The sequence below is a fragment of the Mytilus galloprovincialis genome, chromosome 2 (assembly GCF_965363235.1).
Source record: "Mytilus galloprovincialis chromosome 2, xbMytGall1.hap1.1, whole genome shotgun sequence".
Classification (NCBI taxonomy): domain Eukaryota; kingdom Metazoa; phylum Mollusca; class Bivalvia; order Mytilida; family Mytilidae; genus Mytilus; species Mytilus galloprovincialis.
In genome coordinates this window covers 98,509,843-98,531,499 of record NC_134839.1, presented here as the reverse complement: position 1 = coordinate 98,531,499, position 21,657 = coordinate 98,509,843, and the positions used below count along the sequence as shown (strand labels likewise).

Genomic DNA, 21,657 nt, shown 5'->3' with positions numbered 1-21,657 from the left:
ATATAAAGAATTACTTCAAAGCAAGATTAATCTAAGTATTATATTCAATGAAGTGTTTGTATTTCAAGACAAACTGAATTAAAATAACAACAAAATATTCTCAGAAAACTCTAATGTTTGGCAATTGATACATATTAGAGATATCCATATAGCCAATAATTTGGTAGTTTTTATCCTCATTCTGAGTCTAATGCTGCTCAAACAGTTAACTATAAGGGATATATAGCATAGATATAAGGTTAAAAGCATTTTAATAAGTTTTTTTATGTGCCTTGAATTTAGTCTTCAGGACAAAATATCTGGCCATTTTTTAATATGCAAAAGGTTGTTTTTTTTTTAACAAACTATATAATATGGAGATGTACTAACACTCCCTCAAGTCTGAATCTAACGTATAAGTTGAAAAATAAAAAAATAAAGAAGTTTTCTTCAAAGATTTTATTCTGACGTCACATGCATAAAGTGAAACCTCAAATAAATCATTTTTTATTAGATGGCGGTAAATTACATATAAGTCTAACAAGTTTTTTGAAAAAAATATCCTTCTCTCTATCAAACATTCTAAATATATAATCTTTCAAAGGTGACTTCAAAGATTGATTCCTCCTTTTGTGCGACTCTTAAAGTTCATTAAAATTGATGTATGATTTTGAACATTTCACCTATCAATTTATAAAAGGCTTTATTAACACAAACAAGCCATCCATTATGTTTCATTGGTAATTACTATAATGAACACCAACCTTACAAGACATCTGGGTCTAACAAGCATGCAACTAAACAATTATCACTTGTTTGCTTCTTCAAATCTATAGGAAGAAATGATGATGCACTTTACATAGAAGTTATATAAAATATTGAATAAAACCCAGCTCATTTCATACATGTTTAATGGGAATACTACTTGACCATTGTAATTATTAGACTGACCACACACAGACTTGAAACCTTGTTGCACCTCTTTTTATTTTGTGATTGATTGATTTTCTTGACCATTAATGCAAAGTAATATATAGCATATATAGACAGAGATTGGTGTTAAGATGTATTGATTTTTCTGTGGGGCTTCCAAGGAATTAGAATTGCACAGTGACATATATAATTATATGATTTTTTCCAAAAAACTGTGCTACCCATATACTTACTACTAAGCAGGAAATAATCTAAAAAGCGTCATTATGGAGGAAAGGGTTAAAAAAATTAATTATTATACTGCCTTCATTTCACCATTAACCCTTTCCTCCATAATGACGCTTTTTGACGCCACCCCCTTTACTCCATAATGACGCCTTTTGACGCCTGTGTAGTGCCTCAGTTAAAACGTCTTGCCTAAGACAAATGAGAATCAGACTTAATAAAAGTTGTATCTAATATAAACAGGTTGTTCATGAGAATATCTGGCTGGAATTTCATTGATGAAATATTCGTTTTAACAATGCATTTTAATACTTTAAACATGATGATTTTTTTTTATTGAAAAAATCCTATGCGAATCAAGTATGTAAAAAAATTATTTCCATGGAGTAAAGGGTTAAACCTTTAATTGCAACAAGAGAAAATTGTCCACATTTAACTGGTACAAACTTACTTTTGCAGTAGAGAACTAATCAACTTTTGATTCCCAGGCAATTTTCTCAGAAATTTACAGACTAGTTGATTGACATTCTGACACTATTATAGTTATAGCAGTGAAAGATGAGTGGTCAATTATCATTACTAGGGAAAACAAATACAACAATGTTGAACCTTAGGGGATGTAGCAGATATAAATAAACAATGAACTTACAGTCCACCTGTGCAGAGTACAGAATAGTTTGATACCAATTCATAAAACATCACTGTTATTCTAAAACTCACTGCCAGGAATTCAAAGTCCAATTTTATTATTTAATAAAGGGCTGCGCTTTAGCGCATGATACGCCCGTTGCTCTTTTAACTTGTCTTTTATGCTTTAAATGAATTTATATGATTAACTAGAAATATATATACAAATCAAAAGGGATGTTACATTAATATATTCACCAAAGTTTCATAAAATCCCCCTTTTTTTTAAGTATAAAAATTCATTACTTAACAAAACGTAAAATCTAAAATTTATAAAAATGGAAAGGGAGCTTATGTCAATAGATATAAACAATTTATCAAAGTTGCATAAAATTTTGTGAAAGTGTTAGTTATTGTCCCAAAATTGGAAAATCCCCCCTTTTTTAAGCATAAAAATTCATAACACGGAAATGTAAAATCTGAAATTTATAAAAATTGAAAGGGAGCTTACATCAATAGATATAAACAATTCACCAAAGTTTCATGGACATTGGTGAAAGCCTTTTTGAGTTATTGTCCGAAGTGTTGAAAATCCCCTTTTTTTTTTATGAATAAAGCCCCATAAATCCAAAACTTAAAATCTGAAATTTATAAAAATTGAAAGGGAGCTTACATCAATAGATATAAACAATTCACCAAAGTTTCATGGACATTGGTGAAAGCCTTTTTGAGTTATTGTCCGAAGTGTTGAAAATCCCCCTTTTTTTATGAATAAAGCCCCATAAATCCAAAACTTAAAATCTGAAATTTATAAAAATTGAAAGGGAGCTTACATCAATAGATATAAACAATTCACCAGAGTTTCATGGAAATTGGTGAAAGTGTTTTTGAGTTATTGTCCGAAGTGTGGACGACGGACGGATGGACGGACAACGGTATACCATAATACGTCCCGTCTAAAAGACGACGGGCGTATAAAAATAGTCAATACCTTTAACCTTAGAAATGCCCAATCTGAAACACAGCCTAGTTACTCTCGACTAAATCCCTGACTTCCCCCTTACCCTAGATAACATACACTTCAGTTGTAAGATGCGGTCTGAAATTATCAAATACCTTTGGTATCTTTTCTTCCTTAGAATTCTTTGGAGGGGGATCATGAAGTTGTTCATCAGTTTCTTTATTTCTTATAATCTACACAAAAAACTAACAACATAAACACACAACAACAAAGGTAGGTACACAATTTACCTCAAAATAATCCTCTTCAGTCAAATAATGTCCTCTGTGAGGTTTTTTCAATATACTCCTTACTGGTCTAGGTAAAGCATATTGACAAGGGAAAGTGCATAGTGTAGTAGGTCTATGTGGTGACCTTTCACGGTCATAGGGTGATAATCCTCTTGGTGTCCTTCTCTGTCCAGGGGATCTTTGTCTGGACCCCTTTTTGGGTGGTGATGAATGAGGTACATAGTGTGTTGATACAGTGTTATTCCCTCGATTATATTGGGCTCGCATGTAGCCTACAGATTGTTTTTGACTTTGAACATGTTGTGCAAAGGGCTTTTTCTCAAGCGTTTCTTGATTTGAATCTGGTGTGCCATTTGGATTAGGTCGACCCCACATACAACCGAAAATTGCATCTTTCATAGTACAAAACATGAGTCATTAAGACATAATGTCACAATATATCATACATGTCTTATGTAACTTGTCATTACACCATTTCTTACATAATTTAATTATCTATCTTTCCTACAGGTACAACTAGGCTTCAAAATATAGTACTCCAAAAAACACAAGACATGCACTCTCTTGAATGTTTTAAAATCCAATTTTACAGGTGACTTCAAATTAAGTTTCAAATGAGGTAAATATATTCCACATGAAGTAAAAGTCAAACTAGTCTGAATGTTTGAGCTATGAATAGAAGATAATGTGTTAATTTTGTGTTGATCTTGCCTCATTACAACACAACAACAATACAGATTGTCTCCTCTTAAATGATCAATCTCACATTAAGCAGATGTGAAGAGACATAAATTAACTGATAAAGTTAATGTCCACCAGTTGGTCAATCATGGACCACTCAAATTAGAACCTATGTTAATTACATTTTGATTGTTGCATTGGATATATCCCATAAACAACTCAACAGTACAATACAATAGATATCTGTAGAAATTGCAAATGTTCCTTCATTTTTCTCTCTAGCTGCAGCAAGATAATACATTGATTGTCATAACTTTTGCAAGGCTTTGAGATTGTCCAAAGCTTTTAATGTCTTTTCACAGTGGGTGTAGCAATTAATTCACAGTCACTGTTAATTAAATTCCCAGTTGTGAAAAGACAGTGAAAATGTCAAATACTGGAAAATAAAAACATCCAAAATGTCACACTAGTAAAAAAACAACAAGAAAGTCACTGAAAATTCGTCCCTATATGCTTCATAACAAAACCCATTTCTATGCCAATTAAAACATCTACAATTTGTAGCACATAGATTTTACCGTAGGTGGCCGTCATTATTCCAAAGCTTTTATTTCCAGCTAAGTCAGCAAATTCTTTATTAAGACATCCGATCAATACTAAATGTTATGTCCAGCGCTACTAACATCAGAATAATTATCAGCTTCAAGACAAATCTTCCCGATGTTTCATAGTCTTTAATGTCTATCTGCCCTCCTTGACAACTGTCTCATAGAAAACTTCTCAATCACAACACATAACAAGACAAAAATTCTATCAATATATGGTTTACAAAAAAATTATTTGTATCAGCATATAGATGAATGTTTCCTGCAAACTAATTCTCTCTTAATAGAATAATGTCATTTCTAGCAAATGTTTGTTCCCAAATAAAATATCTTATTTTCTTTAATCTTAATTCTTTTTTCTCAAACTAAACATCACATTCCTTGGAAATAATTGAGTACAAAATCCTTCTAAACTGTCAATACAAGATGGAATTAGATTTCAAGGGAATGTCATCCACGGCTTTCCATGAATCTTCGGAAAAACTTAAGTTGTCCAAACAATATCCAATCACCAGACAAAATGAAATCTCTCAAACTGTCACCACGGTAGTAAAATTCCTATAATTCAATACAGATCAAAATGTTCATTTACAACAATATCAGAAAACCTTTTGATCAGTATGATAATGATTTCTAAATTAAGTCAGAAACTGACTGTCCACTTTAAGTTCACTGGTTTCAATCATACACCTCTATTGTTAAAGCACACCAATAAAGTTAATGCTAAAAAGAGGCCAACATCATTTTCCTAAAAAAAAATTTAAAAAAAAAATTAAAAAAATGACCCCTGATTATTTCAGAGCACTGAAATTCCAGTAAGAGTTGAACAAAAACAACATTTTCTGGCAAATAAAAAACTATAACCTGACATGGTTAGTCTTTGAAATGACCATTATGATTATATATAAATCAATATTTACATTCTTTAATCCCTATAATGGATCAATAGATATGTCCATTCATTGGTCAGTATTGACCTAGCCAGCTGTACCATTTATTGCCCAGAGTGTAAATAAACAATTAAAAGATGTCCATTATATCTGTTTACACACTGTCCACAGGCTTTAAATCTGCACCTGAATTTCCTGGAGAAGTGTTAAGAGAGAGTGGGTATTTAAAACAAAAGTTATCCAGCAACCAAGAGAACAATTACTTCTGCTCAGAGGTTATTTAATAAAAAAAAAGGTCAGTGTAAACACAATGACATCTGATTTGGATAGTGCCATGGGTCCTATATGTACTTTTCCTACTTTTTATCCAGCATTAAAAATCAAGTAGAATTCCAAATATAATACAAGTATTTGAAAAATATAAAAATCTATAATCTATAATTTAAATACAGAATTATCTACCTTAAAAGTAATTCAAATATTTTGTAAAAAAAAAAAAAAATCTCCTAATAAAAAATCTAATCTGTCAATATTTATTAAATTTTGAAAATCAATGCATTATTTCTTGCCTCACATGGCATCCATTTGTTGCAAACTGATGTCAGTGTTAAGGATGGGAAATGAATGGCTCATTTAATTATTCATTATAAAGCTGACTTGTTATGTAACATAGTTAATTGTTTTACTCTAGAGAAAATTGTCATCTGAATTAAGTATCACCTTTTAAACATAAAACTGATAAAAAAAAAAAAACAAGAATGAAAATCAAATAGACAGTATTAAACTTTGCTAAATTTTAGAGTGTGCAATTCTCTGAAAAATAATTTTAAATTGCTGACCTAATTTAATTTTTGTTCCAATTATAACCATGTCAAGATTCTAAACATTGTAAGAATTCTATAACCAATTACTATGTTTTAGACTAGAAACCAAATGTTCATGTTGAACAATTCATTCTTAATAGCCTATGTGACCTGCACTTTTAGCCAAATAAATGTACTTTAAAAAAAAGAATGCTTAAGTTAAGTTGATATACAGACCATTACAAATGAGATATTAAAGATAATTTACCTTACTAATCATACATCTTTGGTCTGTTGACAATAAAAAAGGTTTGCATCCTAATTCCCAGTAAACTAGCTATATTTAGCATCAGATATTGATTTTCTTCAGTGGGTTCCATCAAACAAGATCAATGTTTTTTGTAATGTGGAGGAATTTCATTAAGGATACTGATCAAGTTTCTTTTCAAATTCAGTTAATGTCTTTTTGATGCCAGGGGACAAATATGTGATTGAAGCAAATGTTACCTAAATTTTATCCCATGGTGTATTTTTTTTATTTCCAAATACACATGGAAAATCAAGTCCAAATATTTTAACTAAAGAAAAAAACATTTATAGAATAGATTTTGTTTAAATGTTCCCTTTCTGAGCCTCAAATTCATGCAAGAATAAATGAAAACTGTGTCATAATAATGGGATTTTTTACTCAGAATGACTCAGCAACAAATGTGTTTCCTCTTTTACTTTTTCCTGGGCAAATTCAGATGGAATTGATACTAGAAAATGAATTTGAAGGGCAATTCCAAAGTCCTCATTTCAGGTTTATTGAGAAACTTACAACTACTTATGCTTTTTTATATAACCGATAGATAAATACTTATTTAATTGCATGTTTTATGAACATTTTATTAATTTTGAGTCTCACATTGCAATCTTTGCTGCCAAATAAACCTACTGAAAATCGCTGTAATAGTGCAGTGATCATGCCTTTGGATTATCATAACATAGTTCTATGTACTGTTTTCACAGTACTCAAAAGCTAGGTTTATAATGCTGGTTCCTGTTTCTTGGTTTATATACTGAAACATGTATTTAAGAAACAGGAAAAAAAAAAGCATATGAAATTTGTAAAAATGTCATACAGTAAAACTTACATAGATTATAGCAGTAAGTACCAAATGATGGTTTAGAAAATCAATAGTAATTAAAAATATCCATACCACTATAGGACATCACTTTTCAGCGACCATGAAATAGACAAGTGAAGACATGACATTGCATGCAATGGTATGGCTTACCATAGAAGGGTACTACATATGTGAGGCTGACCAAGTATCAAGAAATATTTGTGAGTAGCTACTTGGAACAATTTAACAAATGCAGCCATTTATAAGAGAACATTATAACATCCTAATTCCTACTAAAACAAACTAGATATCATTGAGATGGGAGCCATCTCTGTGGGCCCCGCTGTGAATAATGTGCATTAAAAAATTGTATCTTTACCATAGGACATGGGTTTGTCAACTGAAATCAAAGTTTTTGACCTTGACCTTTGACCTAGGAAGTTGTAAATGAATTATGACACACCCTTTGGTGTTGGTTTATAAACATGTCAAGTATAAACTTTGAAATGATAACGGTTCTCAAGATATAGAGCGGACACCATCTTTACCATAGGACATGGGGTTGTCAACTGAAACCAAAGTTTTTGACCTTGACCTTTGACCTAGGAAGTTGCACTTAAATTATGACACACCCTTTGGTGTTGGTTTATATACATGTCAAGTATAAACTTTGAAATGATAATGGTTCTCAAGATATAGAGCGGACACAATCTTTACCATAGGACATGGGGTTGTCAACTGAAACCAAAGTTTTTGACCTTGAACTTTGCCCTAGGCAGTCGTTCATAAATTATGACACACCCTCTGGTGTTGGTTCATATACATGTCAAGTATAAACTTTGAAATCATAACGGTTCTCAAGATATAGAGCGGACACGATCTTCACCACAGGACACAGGGTTGTCAACTGAAACCAAAGTTTTTTGACCTTGACCTTTGACCTAGGAAGTTGTACATACATCATGACACGCCCTCTGGTGGTGGTTAATAAACATGTAAAGTATAAAGTATGAAATCATAATGGTTCTCTAGATATGGAGCGGACACAAAGTGTTACGGACGGACGGACGGACGGACGGACGGACGGACGGACGGACGGACGGACGGACAGACTGATCACTATAGGGGACCCGCCTTTGGCGGGGCCCTAATAACCAAAAAATGTTCTTCAATACTGCAACAGGTCCTGAAATAAGCCCAACATATCTTGCTTTAATTATCTGTTAAAACATATAAATTATTTATGCGGAAATGAATTCTCATATTGAGGACACTGTCAACTAGAACCTGAGAACTTAATCTGAAACAAGATCAACTGAAACAGGAGATTTACCTAATCCAACACTTTAACCTAAAATCAGGGTGATGAAATTGATGTCAAGGTGCATATAAAATGTCTGGCAGACTTATTCTTTTAAAAACAAATCAACAAGGAAAACTAGCTGTACTTTTTAAGTTATTTATACAGACTTAGCCTGACCACTGAAACATGAAAATTAGGTCAAAAGTCCAAGACCATATGACATGAATCCAGTGGCGGATCCAGCCATTTTAAAAGGGGGGGGGGGGGGTCCCAACCCAGAGTAAAGTCAATGATAAAATGTCCTCATTAATTTATGACTGTCAATATATGTTGAAAAAAAAAATAATATTTAGATACATGCTGTAATGAGTCTTTAATTTTTTGTTTTCCAGCTTGATTTTTTTTAATTTTTTAAAAACAAACTCATCTTCAACTTGAAATTTTTTATAGACATAATGATAATTGTAGTTGAATGGTTTTACATAACAAAAATGTTTTTATAGACATGATAGATATATAGTTATAATTTATATTGATTTCTATAGTCTCTCATAATTCTTTATAGAATGGCACTTGTATTTTAATTTATAAAATTATTGTTTTATTTGATGTATATATTATGATGATTGTATTATATGTATTACAAGTGGTGAGACACTGATAAAACATTGAATCTTCAATCATTGCTAAAACATTTTAATTTATACCTTGTATATTATATAAAACACAACAAATGGAAGTCAAAGTATCTAAGAAAATAGTGTGTATGTTTACATGTAGATTTCTTAGACTATAATTCAAAATCCAAACAAAAAATCAATATCTACACAGGTAAGCTTAAAATAAATCACCTCTTTTTTTCTGTACAAATAAATATCAATTGATATGCATATCAACAATTGTGAAGAAAATTGCCAATATTGTTGAACCATAAATCTGCATGTAAATTCAGCAAATCACAACTTTGAAGATAAGCCATCAGCCATTGTCATAATGAATCTGTTCCCATTCACAAAAATCCAATATTTAGTTGGGAATTAGAATTATACAACACACAACACTTTCATTTGAAGGTCAATAAACATGAAGATTGCAGTAAGATATCCTCCTAAGACTTGTCATTGGTCAATATCAATATTGCACACAAATATTTTTTTTTATCTTATTCCCAGCACAGAACTGCCGATTAACCTTGTAAAATACAGATAGATTCTACCCTAATTAGGGTTGGTGTTTTGTATACTGATAATGGAATGGTGGTCAGATATCATTTTCTGCTGGAAAGGATGGAGACATAAATGTGACAGGTGATGATGGTCTGTTCAATGATCATCAGGTTAGCAGATCAATAAGTCACACGGTTTTAGAGAACACATATATCTCAGATTAACATTGTCATTTTGTATAGTTGGAAATGGAAGGACCTACATACATTTATGATCTTTATCTAATTAATAATATAATTTACTTCCATAGTACATAATCATCTGGGCAATAGTTTAACCTGGGGTACTTGTCACAATGCAAATATTGAGTTGTGTCTCACTTGTTTTTAATCTTGATAGTATACAATCTCCATGTAAATAAGATGTGCCAATGCTAATTTATACATATTACAAATATCATAGACTTACCAAGAAGTGTTTAAAAATAGTACCCCAAAAAACAGTTATTTATTTCTACTGTAAGTTGCAACTCATATATTTATAAACCCTTGGCCATTAACAAATTACTATTTTTTGTCTTTAAAGCGGATCACTTTGCTGGAAAATGCAGTTTTTGTCCATCAAAAATAGTTTTAAAATTATAGGCAAACATTGTCAAATACATTTTTAGTATGTAGATCTTACATTATATTGCTGGTCATTTTTTTCTGTCTATAACTTTATAGTTTTAGTCAATCTATTATAGACTTCTAGATAATTGAAGTATCATTTAATTGAAAAAAATAGCAGTTAGTAGTGAAATGATTGGCCTATTCACATTCATATTAATGTTATATTTATAAATCTTGTAGTTTCAATCATATTTGATACTTAGCCTTGTAGGGTTTGAGGCAAGTATATATGATTATCAGGGCCTAGGTTCTAATTTGACATTTCTTTAAATTATAAACACTATAGTAGGTGTTCACGGTTCATAAATAAAACTATAATAGATAGAGAGATGCACATATGTTTCAATTTGTTCAAAAGCTAAATTTATCTTCCATACTTCAATAGTGTAAATTTTAAAATGTGTTAACAAAGTTTTGATAAGTATTACATTAATTGATCCAACACTTACCTAAAACTTTTAAAAAGGTATCCTAATTCATTGTGCAAACTTTAAAAAAAAAATACAATATCACTTGTCATATCTTCTTTTATATTCATTCTCTAGAAATTAAGGGGAAATAACCAACTTGACCATCCATTTGGGATAAACATTTACAGGCATTTATTTTATCAGAAGACAATTACTGATCATATCTAGGGGGATTGGGCAAACTGAGCTACACAAATAGGTGGAGCAATCACACTGTCCCCTGTCTAGGGTGTCATCATAGGTACTTTGAAACAGGAAGATTGTTATCCCCTCCCCCTTTTTTCCAAAATTCTTTTAATTGCAATTATTTTGAAATCGTCTGTGTGTTACATTAAAAATACTTAAATTAAGATTTACTATTTACTATCAATTCCTAGTTGACTATCAACAACTGTCACTCAGATTAATATATACTTTGCATACGAGACAGCGCATCACACGAGACTTTACCTACTATTATCTACAGGTAATTCTACCGCTTTGAACAATGAGCAAAGCCCATACTGCAATAGTCCGCTATAAAAGGCCTGAAATGACCAATGTAAAACAAATCAAACAAGAAACTAACAGCCTAATTAATGAACAAAAAAAATGAATGAAAAACAAAAATGTAACTCAGCAACAAACAACAACCACTGAATTGCAGTCTCCTGAGTTGGAACAGACACAAACTATAATCTCTATATATATTATCAGTCAAACTTTTGTTAGAAAACAATTCCACGGTGGGTAGAATGGTAACAGACTTATCAGGTTTTTACTCTTTCCTCACAAGTGGTTCCAATATGTATTTTGCATGAAATAAAGGAAAATAAAAAGTCTACAATCTTGTATGTATATTTGATTTTTTTAAAAGTTTATGATGACAGATGCAACAACTTCTGATGATGAAGATGGATACCAAGTAAGTAATGGCAATAGCTGACAATTGAGCACATTGAGCCAATTAAGGAAAAATAGTGAAGAATTATTTCTAAATAGTTGATCCAAAACATTTATATATAATCAGACTGAAGACAATATTAAACTTATAATGTGTTACTTCCAGTAATTTCATTATCTGTATCAGAATGTAACTTTTCAGTTTGTACAAGTAGGTACTTTTTTATACTATTGATTAAGAACTTGTATTAAATTAGTTCCCTCTAAATGGTGATTATCAGAAGAGAAGAAGGGGTGTCATGCTAACTTCTTCATCATTCAAATATATTGTCATCGGTAGCCTTCATGATGTTAGACGTATTCATAATATTATTCATGCTATTATAAACCATTACAAAACAAGAGGCTGTCACAACGACAGCAAACCGGATTTATTAATATTTATTTGTGTCCTGGCAATATCACAAGAACCATTACTGATGAATGGTGAAAGTGAAAATCGTCAATATCAAATTTGACCTCCATTTTGTCATCAGTATCAACATCTTAAAATTTGAAAAGCTTAGATTGAATGGTTCATGAGTAAATGCAACAACGTGAATGGAAACGCCATTTCACAATCTTTCAAGAACTATAACTCCTGAACGGTAAAAGTCAAAATCGTCATTATTGAACTTGACCTCTAATTTGCCATCAGTAACAACATATAAAAATTTCAAAAACTTTGGTTGAATGGTTCATGAGAAAATGCACGGACACAACTGGAAACACCATTTTTCAATCTTTCAAGAACCATAACTCCTGAATGGTAAAAGTCAAAATCGTCATTATTGAACTTGACCTCCATTTTGTCATCAGTAACAACATAGTAAAATTTGGGAAACTTAGGTAGAACAGTTCATGCGTAAATGCACGGACACGACTGGAAACTCCATTTCTCAATCTTTCAAGAACCATAACTCCTGAACGGTAAAAGTCAAAATCGCAATTATTAAACTTGACCTCCATTTTGTCATCAGTAACAACATATTAAAATTTGGGAAGCTTAGGTAGAACAGTTCATGTGTAAATGCACGGACACGACTGGAAACTCCATTTTTCAATCTTTCAAGAACCATAACTCCTGAACGGTAAAAGTCAAAATCGCCATTATTGAACTTGACCTTCATTTAGTTGTTAGTAACAACATATTAAAATTTTAAAAGCTTTGGTTGAACGGTTCATAAGTTAATGCACGGACAACATTTGATTGTCACAAAAATCCGGTTAATGATGTAACAATAATACTCGCTACTATTTTACATCAGGGAGATTAACTTCCCAAAGATAATTATAATACTACCTGTTTTAATTAAATATACTGGTACATAACATTTATAACTGAAACCATTAGACATATGATGCAACAGTAATGTGTATCATACCTATATAGTTCCAATTAAAAAGTAATTACAGCCCCAACTTCTGTTATCATAACCTATTAGACTAAGAACTTAGTAGGAACATATCACCTTAATACTCTACAGACTGTTTAATTCTATCATGTCTATCAGATAACAATGCAAAAACTTGATCAATCTAGGCTGGAAATATGCACAAAAATAATTACAAAACTTTGAAATAGGGCAAGTGTATACAAAACAAGGCTTCAACAAAATAGTTTAATATCAATTGATATTCTAGGTACTCAACATGGATTATATTTACTTGTTTCTCAAACCAAGTACAAGATCTGACATTTCAAAACCCCATGTGCTATTGGTTTATCCCAACAATGAACATGGTCAGGAAATAATTTTTGGTCCTCGCCAAAATATCAACATGCAAATGCAGAGACTATCAAAACTTTTTTGTTCTTCAACAACACCATTGACATTGTTCATACAATAAAATTTAAAATATATTTTCCTGCTATATTATTTGTTATTGAATATAATATTAGCAGACAATTACTTGCAGTTAATAGTTTTTCCCAAAACTTAAGAAAATATAAGACACAAATTGGACAACTTACTGCTTCTAGATTATAATCAATTTGAACATGATAAATCCTATGAGACAATATGCTATCTTGTCAAAATGTCAGACAACACACAATATATTCATTAGTAAAATAAATTGTAAAGAAGCCCTTCACAAAACATGTTCAAAGTCAACATGCGGTCACGTAACATTTTTATGTTTACATATATACATGTATAGTAGAGATAAATGTCTTATTCATGTGTTCTGTATGATTCTGAAGATCAATACATTACAAAAGAATGGAGGAGTCATCACTGATGTAAGTGAAGTAAACTTGATAAAAACATGTACGCTGAAGAATAAATCAAATAATCTTGCATAAGCGTGGTACGCTACAGTCTCATTAAAAACAGGCATATCAATCGGATTCACTATTAATAAGTTTTAAAACTGCATTAATGGACTGCTCAAGGCCTTAATAAACAATCTACAGGTTTAAATTTCATTCCTTACTCTTTCTGTTTTATCTTGTCTTCTTTTTAAATTACTTCCTCTTCCATATAAAAAAGTGTTATGACTTTTCTGTATAATGCATCTCCTTCAATCCTTAATTGATAAATTCAAAATAGTCCTAGGTACTAAATCTATGGTATTTTTAGACAATCATTGTGCCATAGTATATATATATATATATTCCAAGAAAAAAAAATCTATTCTATATAATACAGGGTAAAACACAGGGTATGGGGTAAAGTATAATGTTACTGTCAACGATACCTACAGGGTGGGACTAAAATGATCTATATTGAATTCAACAGAAAGCTTATGAACAAATAATGTTAATAAAGATGACTGTGTCAGACATCCTTGAAATATGTGTCAGTCGTATATCATATTAGGAGACATCTACAATAAAAATACAGGTTACAATCTATACTCCGTAGTAGGATGTCCTTGTAGTTGTAGACTGATAATCATATAAACATACTTAGTTTTCCTTCTGGAACAAAGATTGGTTATGATGGATATGCAATATTATTCACTGGCAGATCTAGAAATTTTCATAAGTGGGCCCACTGACTGCCTAAGAAGGGGCCTGCTCCAGTCACGCTCCAGTGATTCCCTATATAAGCAACCAAATTTTTTTTTGCCAAAAGGGCCCCCCCCCCCCCCCCCCCACTAAATCCGCCTCTGTTATTCTATGATTTTCATTAAAAAGTACACAAAAATGACATCTACTTGAAAAATTATTTCAATTATTAATTTAATTCTTGGTATCTGTAGTCCACTGACATGTGACTTTATTGTACTGTGTTCAATGCTGTATCTGCTTTTCAATGTAGAATTAGGTTGGAAGTAAAAGTCTTAATTAATCAATGTATATATCACTAGGAGATCAATAAAACACACACCTTCATCACAATCAATAAATGATTTTCTGTTTGGACACAATATAGATATGTTAAAAGGTCACACTAAATACATGATTGTTAAACTACAATGTTACAATAGAAAACATTCAATACATCAACAGCAGGGGAGGGGGTCAAAATAAATATCACAACTACATAATAATATGCCAACCAACAGTGTTCTTATATAATTGTGATCTTCCATTTCTCTTGGATATTTGATTCATCACTGGTTTATCTGCACACAACAAACAGGGAAAATTAATTTGCTTTTAAACTTTTGATTTGAACATATTTATACAATATTGGCATGTATGAAACATGAAAAAATAAATGGTAAACAATAGTGCAATACCACTGTGGCAGATCTCAGTATACTCACTTGATTATTACCATTTACATTGACAGGACTGTCCTCTGGAGGTCGGAAGGCTGACCCTCCAAGAGTATGTCTTCTTGGCACTTGTTTCTCTGGCTGTTGTTTCCTCTGCAGGGAATTAGATCCTGGTGCAGACCTTGGCTGTGATTTACTGCGGACATGGATACCAGTCATAGAAACATCCCAGAAACTATCCAGATCTTCATAATTGTTCCCCTTTACATTCTCAGCACTACCATATATCTTTCTAGCAGTGTAATCTGAAAAAAAAAGTCGTGGAATAAAATTGTTAAATATATATTTATTGATAGATCACTATATTTTGTTTTTGGACTCTATCATACAGGCTGACAGTCACCTACATACAGGCAGTCATTAAAGGCTGAGGAAGTACATGCAGTATTTAAAGATAAAGACAGTAATTGAATCATATCGCAAAGTATACAAATGTTACATTGAAAAATAAATTCTGTTAATTATAAATTAGTTAGCAAAATAAATAGAATTTGTGTGTGTCCATTCTTGCTTAAACTAAAAGTTTCATGTTCAGTAATTACTGAGATGAGATTCAACAGCCTAGTTTAGCATGCTCATAATTTTAAAACCCCACATCATATAAATTAACATGTGTACTCAGTTTCAAGTAAGTAAGTAAGTAAGTAAGTAAGTAATTTTTATTGGTTTAAAATCCAAAATTACAGGATTGATACCAAGACAATACAAATTTGTTATACACAAACATACAAACATATATATATCATACCAATTTATCATACAATAATTTGCACATGTAATTAAACTTTGTCAAGTTGATTTGACCAATTCATAGTAGACTACCTGTAATTAGGCTTGGATAAATGGACCAATAGACTATGTAAGACAAAGACCAGAAAACATAATGCAATCCTGATAACTATAATAAATATCTTTATGAGTTGTGTTGTAGATCCATAGGTTGGTTTGGGTAATTCTTTACCCATTAGAGACAGCTTGTACCGCTGCCAACTTATTTCCCACTTATTCAATTCAGTTCTCTCCCCATCGAAAACAATGAGTTCAATCCTGCTGAAACAAGACCTGCAAACTTGGGTCAACAAACAATGGAAAAGTACATTATGTACACATTAATACAAATGAAAATAATTTGCACATGTAATTAAACATGTAACTTCAATATTGTCCTACCTATCAATTGAGAAAAAAACATTTGTATATACATTTTATCACCTCATAATTCTACCACTGATAAAATTGTAATATTGACCCTTCATACTTTCTTAGATTTACAACATTTACAACCGATTCAAAGCCTTAATAGTGTAAATTAAACATTTATGAGACATCATCCTTTTTATTTTATAGAGGACTTTGTTCACATGCACCAATCCTAATTTTGTTGAACCACAATTATTTCCTATTGAACAGGATTCAAAAAATTATGTAAAACATTAATGTTTCCAATTTCTACAGAACAAAATGGAAATTTGAATCTTTTGCTTATATATTCAACCATAATTCATAAAAATAATATTCTGAAAAGTCCCCAGACAATTTTTATGGCCAATCATTGTCACTAGTTGTCATCTCTAGAAAGAGGCAAAAGAATAAACTGACAGTGAAATTAGTGTGTGATAGAATTTGACATGTTTTATGAATCAAGACTTGTAATAAATTGTATTATAATGTAACAAACAGAAAAAAAAAGGTTGAGTGAAAATTGTTACTTCCTAACTTGGAATAGTTCTTTTAAAATCAATTGGAATGGTCAGAAAACCTAATTGTGTTTCTACACTTGAAATGTAAAAATATGTGCTGGAAGGGAGTTAACTCATTATCTATATATTTACTTCAAACAAATATTTATATATATATATATATTTCAATTAAAAATTGAAGAATTAATTGCATTCATAAAGATATGTAACAGTGGTGGTAAAATTTGTACAATTTTCTTTTCAATACATCATCAATGATATTTAAATTTGAAAATTATTATAACAATTTTAAGGTAAACTTCTCTTTCAGGTTAAAAGTATATGTTTCTTATATTTCATGAATTGTGAGACGACTATAATATTATAGAAATAGTACTCTAAGTTGAATTACATAAGAGATAAATACTATATGTTTACCTGTCATACTGTTTCAAGGTTATCATCTCCTTCCTTGAATGTGAATAACACCTCCAAACAAATATCCACAGAATGGCATACTGATTTTCATATATAGATAATATCGAAGTATCAAACAAGGGTCATATTATAGGGATATGTGTTCTAATCTGTTGACAGACAAAAAATATCAGCACAACTATCAATCCATCAACAGCAATAATAACATATTAATTTTGACCGAAATTGACCTTTTCAGCATTTTTGTCAAAGGTCAAAGATAATCCACTAATCCTACTACATGTATCACACCTGTAATCACAAGTACACATCATAAACTTTACAATTAAGATTATCTTGCTGATCCTTACACCTGAGGGAAACAACAACCTGTCAATCATCTTAGTCTTGTTGACAAATGGGCAGGACAAACTTTTATTTATCTATTTATATATTGATACCAGGAGATTCCCAATGTTTAATTATAAAGTTCATTAAATATTTATGATATGTAAGTCTGCACTAAGTTTAGAAGTGTGATGTGCATACATATTCATGCCAAAGGCTTTAGGTAACCTTGCTATACCTGTAAATACAAATGTGCTTGTAAAAAAAAAAATTAATAATAAGGTAAACTTGAGACGTCTTCAATGGATCATTAAAAACAACTCCATGGAGATGTTAATATCTTAAACAGAGCTACTAAAAAAATGCACAAATAAGAAACAAATAATTTGAAATCCTATTCTTAAGATTTGACTTACTTTTACAGAAAATCTTCATTGAGACAAAATTATTTAAAAGTGAAGAAGTATTACCTTTATTATTGTGTAGAGAAGACATATCCATGTGTCTATTACTTACGTTAGGAAATACACAATCTTTTGATGTTTTTCATTGATAGTTCTTACTGAACCATGGACAGATAAATTTGTTTTTTATGAGCCATTTCATATATGAGGATAACAACAGGGTAAGCTAAATCAACCAAACAAACCTCTTTCATTACAATATTTAATAAACACAGACGAAAGAATTGTAATTACAAAGATACCTTCTGGTTATATCCAGTGGCAGATCCAGGGGGAGGGTTCCGGGGGTTGGAACCCCCCCTTTTTTTGGCCGATCAATGCATTTGAATGGGAGCATATAGTTGGAACCTCCCCTTTTTAAAATGGCTGGATCCGCCACTGATATCTACACTAACTTAGGTCAATGAACAATTGATAACTTGTATTATTAATTATCAGTACTTTTCTCATTTATTCCATTTTAAGAGTGCACTTGCTTTTCACTTTTCTATTTACATTACTTGCTGCCTGCTCATATTCTTAACAAAAGGTTCATTCTAAATTCTTCAGTAAATTTATTGTTTTTATCTCGATTACATAACACTACAGTATTATTATGACAATAATAGGTCAGGTGGAGATAAGCAAGTAAGAATTATATAATCCTCCTCCCAAACTTTATTACCAAACATACCAGAACAGCTGAGTAATGTTTTTCACAAATTTACAACCTTCATCTGTCTTCTAAAACAAAACTACCATTTTACACAAATAATAAGCTATTGTAACCAATCTGAAAGATGCCAAGTTTGAGAGAAAGTTCCTAGAATGGCAAATAAGAAAACCAAAATATATTCATACCAACCGGGCCCAACTCCAACTATTGTGTTATACATCCAAAAGTTTAGTACAAACAAGAATAGTGTCCATAGGAGATCATGCTCCCACTATCACATTTTCATGTTCAGTGAACCATGAATGCTTAGTCAAAATTCCAACCAAAACTTTCACTCAAACGGTATTGAAAGAATGACTAACTGAAGGACAGACCGAAAATCATAATTCCCCCTCTACTTTTGTAAATTCTGCTTGAAAATCATAATTTCCCCTCTACTTTTGTAAATTCTGCTTATTATGAACAAATTTCCATAAAACAGATTCTATCGATCGATCTCAATACCATGTAAAATCAGTAATCTGAAATGAAACTAAAAATGAAATTTGTTTCTCATCATTACACATAAAAAATAATCAAAATTTCTGATGGATTATTATATAATCAAAGACTGAATAAGGGAAGGACATGGTAACCACTATATGCCTTGTGGCTGGTGCAGTCAATGTCTGGGGTGGATCATCAAATTTAAGAGATTTCTTGACAACTTGAGTGATCAGATAAATTCTATGAAAATATATTTTTTTAAAAGTAAAGGTATAATTTTTGACGGACAAAGTGAAATTATAAAAGGTGAAGTTTCAGTTAAAAGGGTTAATATCTAAATAACAAGAATGTATCCCTAGTACATAAATCCCCAATTGCACTATCATTTTCTAAGTTCAGTAGACCCTGAAAATGTTGTAAAAACTCTAATTTGGCATTAAAATTAGGAAGATCATATCATAGTGAAAATGTGTACTAATATAAGTTTCAAGTTAATTGGACTTCAACTTCATCAAAAACTACCTCGACCAAAAACTTGAACACGAAGTGGAGAAACGGATGCACAGACCAGAAAACATAATGCCCATAAATGGAACATAAAAATGTAGGACTTTCGTTTTTGAGATTTTGCAATAGCAAATTTTAGTTACTATATGAAATGTAAAGCAGATAAACAATAAGATCATGGTTTCATCCATGTTACTGGAAACTGGATGTCTATTGTTTGTCCTGATCATCAAAAATCAGGTAGGTAAATGTACAGACTAAAATATAAGTTTGAGATGTACTTTTGGTTGTTTTTTTATATATACTCTCTGGTATTTAAGAATAGCTCCTAATTAATTACACTGTATATCAATATTTGATATTGTGCCATATAATTATTACACAATTTGGTATCTAATAAACCTGTAGAAATATAAGATAGCAAATATTTTAATGCAAAATACAGGACACCCAAATTTTTACTCGGAACATCAGATTTGTATTCTTGGTGGTCCTAATGACCACTAGGTTAAAAAAAAGATTTCAAGAAATCTATTTCATTGTTGCTAAAAAAAAAAAAAAATCTATACTCAGATCACCAATAAAAGTTTCCTGAGGTAATTAAATTATTTATAATGAAGTCAATTAATCTGACTGTGGAATAAGAAATTGATCCTAAAGAACTAAATCTGTGTTTGATTAGCAGGGGAGATAAATATGCATTTGCAAAAAAAAATATGACTTCAATCCATCTTCTTGTGAACAATTATCTGCCTACAGCATGTAAGTGCAGCACATCTGGAAGACAGAAATCTTTCACAAGTCTACCAGGTGTTGTATGAATCACACATTTTTATCTTTACATACTACAGAATCATACAGATAATAATTCCTATCAAAATACCACAGCTATAGACAAATGACGAGAGAACATCCATAAAGACATCAAAGCAGTGTAACAAGGAGTTAAATGAAATTATCTATCCCTTTACAGTTATATCCATAGACATTTTTTAATTTCCATTGTTAAGATTCTGGTACACCTAATTATTATGACAAAATACAACATTAATATCTGTGAATGAAATAATAAGAATGAATACAATAGGCTACTCGGAGCCTGAATGGCCCATTTTATAGAGATATGCCATATAATTGTTTACATCTTAGGAGCCTGGCTTTCCATCTGGGAGTAATATGCCATTATAAATATGTACATAATAAAATATGGACTGACAGTCAGTAAAACTCTTGTCTAAGTGGGGGATCAGTTTAGCTGTGTGGATGTATAATATGCAGCCTCATTCGTCAGAATGCAAATATCAAATCTGATGTCTTGAGTAGAGAGTGCCACACTCCTTGCACATAAAAACATGTGCAACAATTCTTTGAGGGGTATGTAGATCAGGTCTGTTGCAAATCAAACTTTTGGTCCCTCTTCGATATACCCAACACTCATCCTGAAGCCCTTTTTTACAAGACCTACCTTTTGAATTTATTGTTAATTTGTTCTCAAACCTTATCATATAACAATATGAAGATGTGGTACAATTGTCAATGAGACAACTCTCCACTAGAGACTGAAGACATGTCATTAATGCATGAAATATTTGCCACTGGACATAACACAATCAATCAATCAATCAAACAGTTTCTATCCATCTGTAACAGTCTCTATTATAACTAAGTTAGTAGATCAAACATGAATGAACTGGTCAAAAATGTCATCATAAACTAAGTAAATACCACTAATTTT

General features: G+C 31.2%; 1 protein-coding gene across 8 annotated transcripts in view; it reads right to left on the bottom strand.

Moving 5' to 3' along the window:
* The window catches only part of LOC143065050 (SRC kinase signaling inhibitor 1-like), a 97,364-nt gene that overhangs the window by 52,558 nt on the left and 23,149 nt on the right, over window positions 1-21,657 (bottom strand). For 5 of the 8 annotated variants that reach the window (XM_076238356.1, XM_076238355.1, XM_076238354.1 and 2 more), the window contains exon 2: window positions 15,355-15,611. In XM_076238356.1, the coding sequence (XP_076094471.1) occupies window positions 15,355-15,611 (257 nt within the window). Of the gene's footprint in view, window positions 1-3,015; window positions 5,034-9,257; window positions 9,387-15,354; window positions 15,612-17,483; window positions 17,808-21,657 lie in introns of those variants that run through there. The other 3 variants (XM_076238360.1, XM_076238361.1, XM_076238358.1) reach the window with 3 other exon arrangements.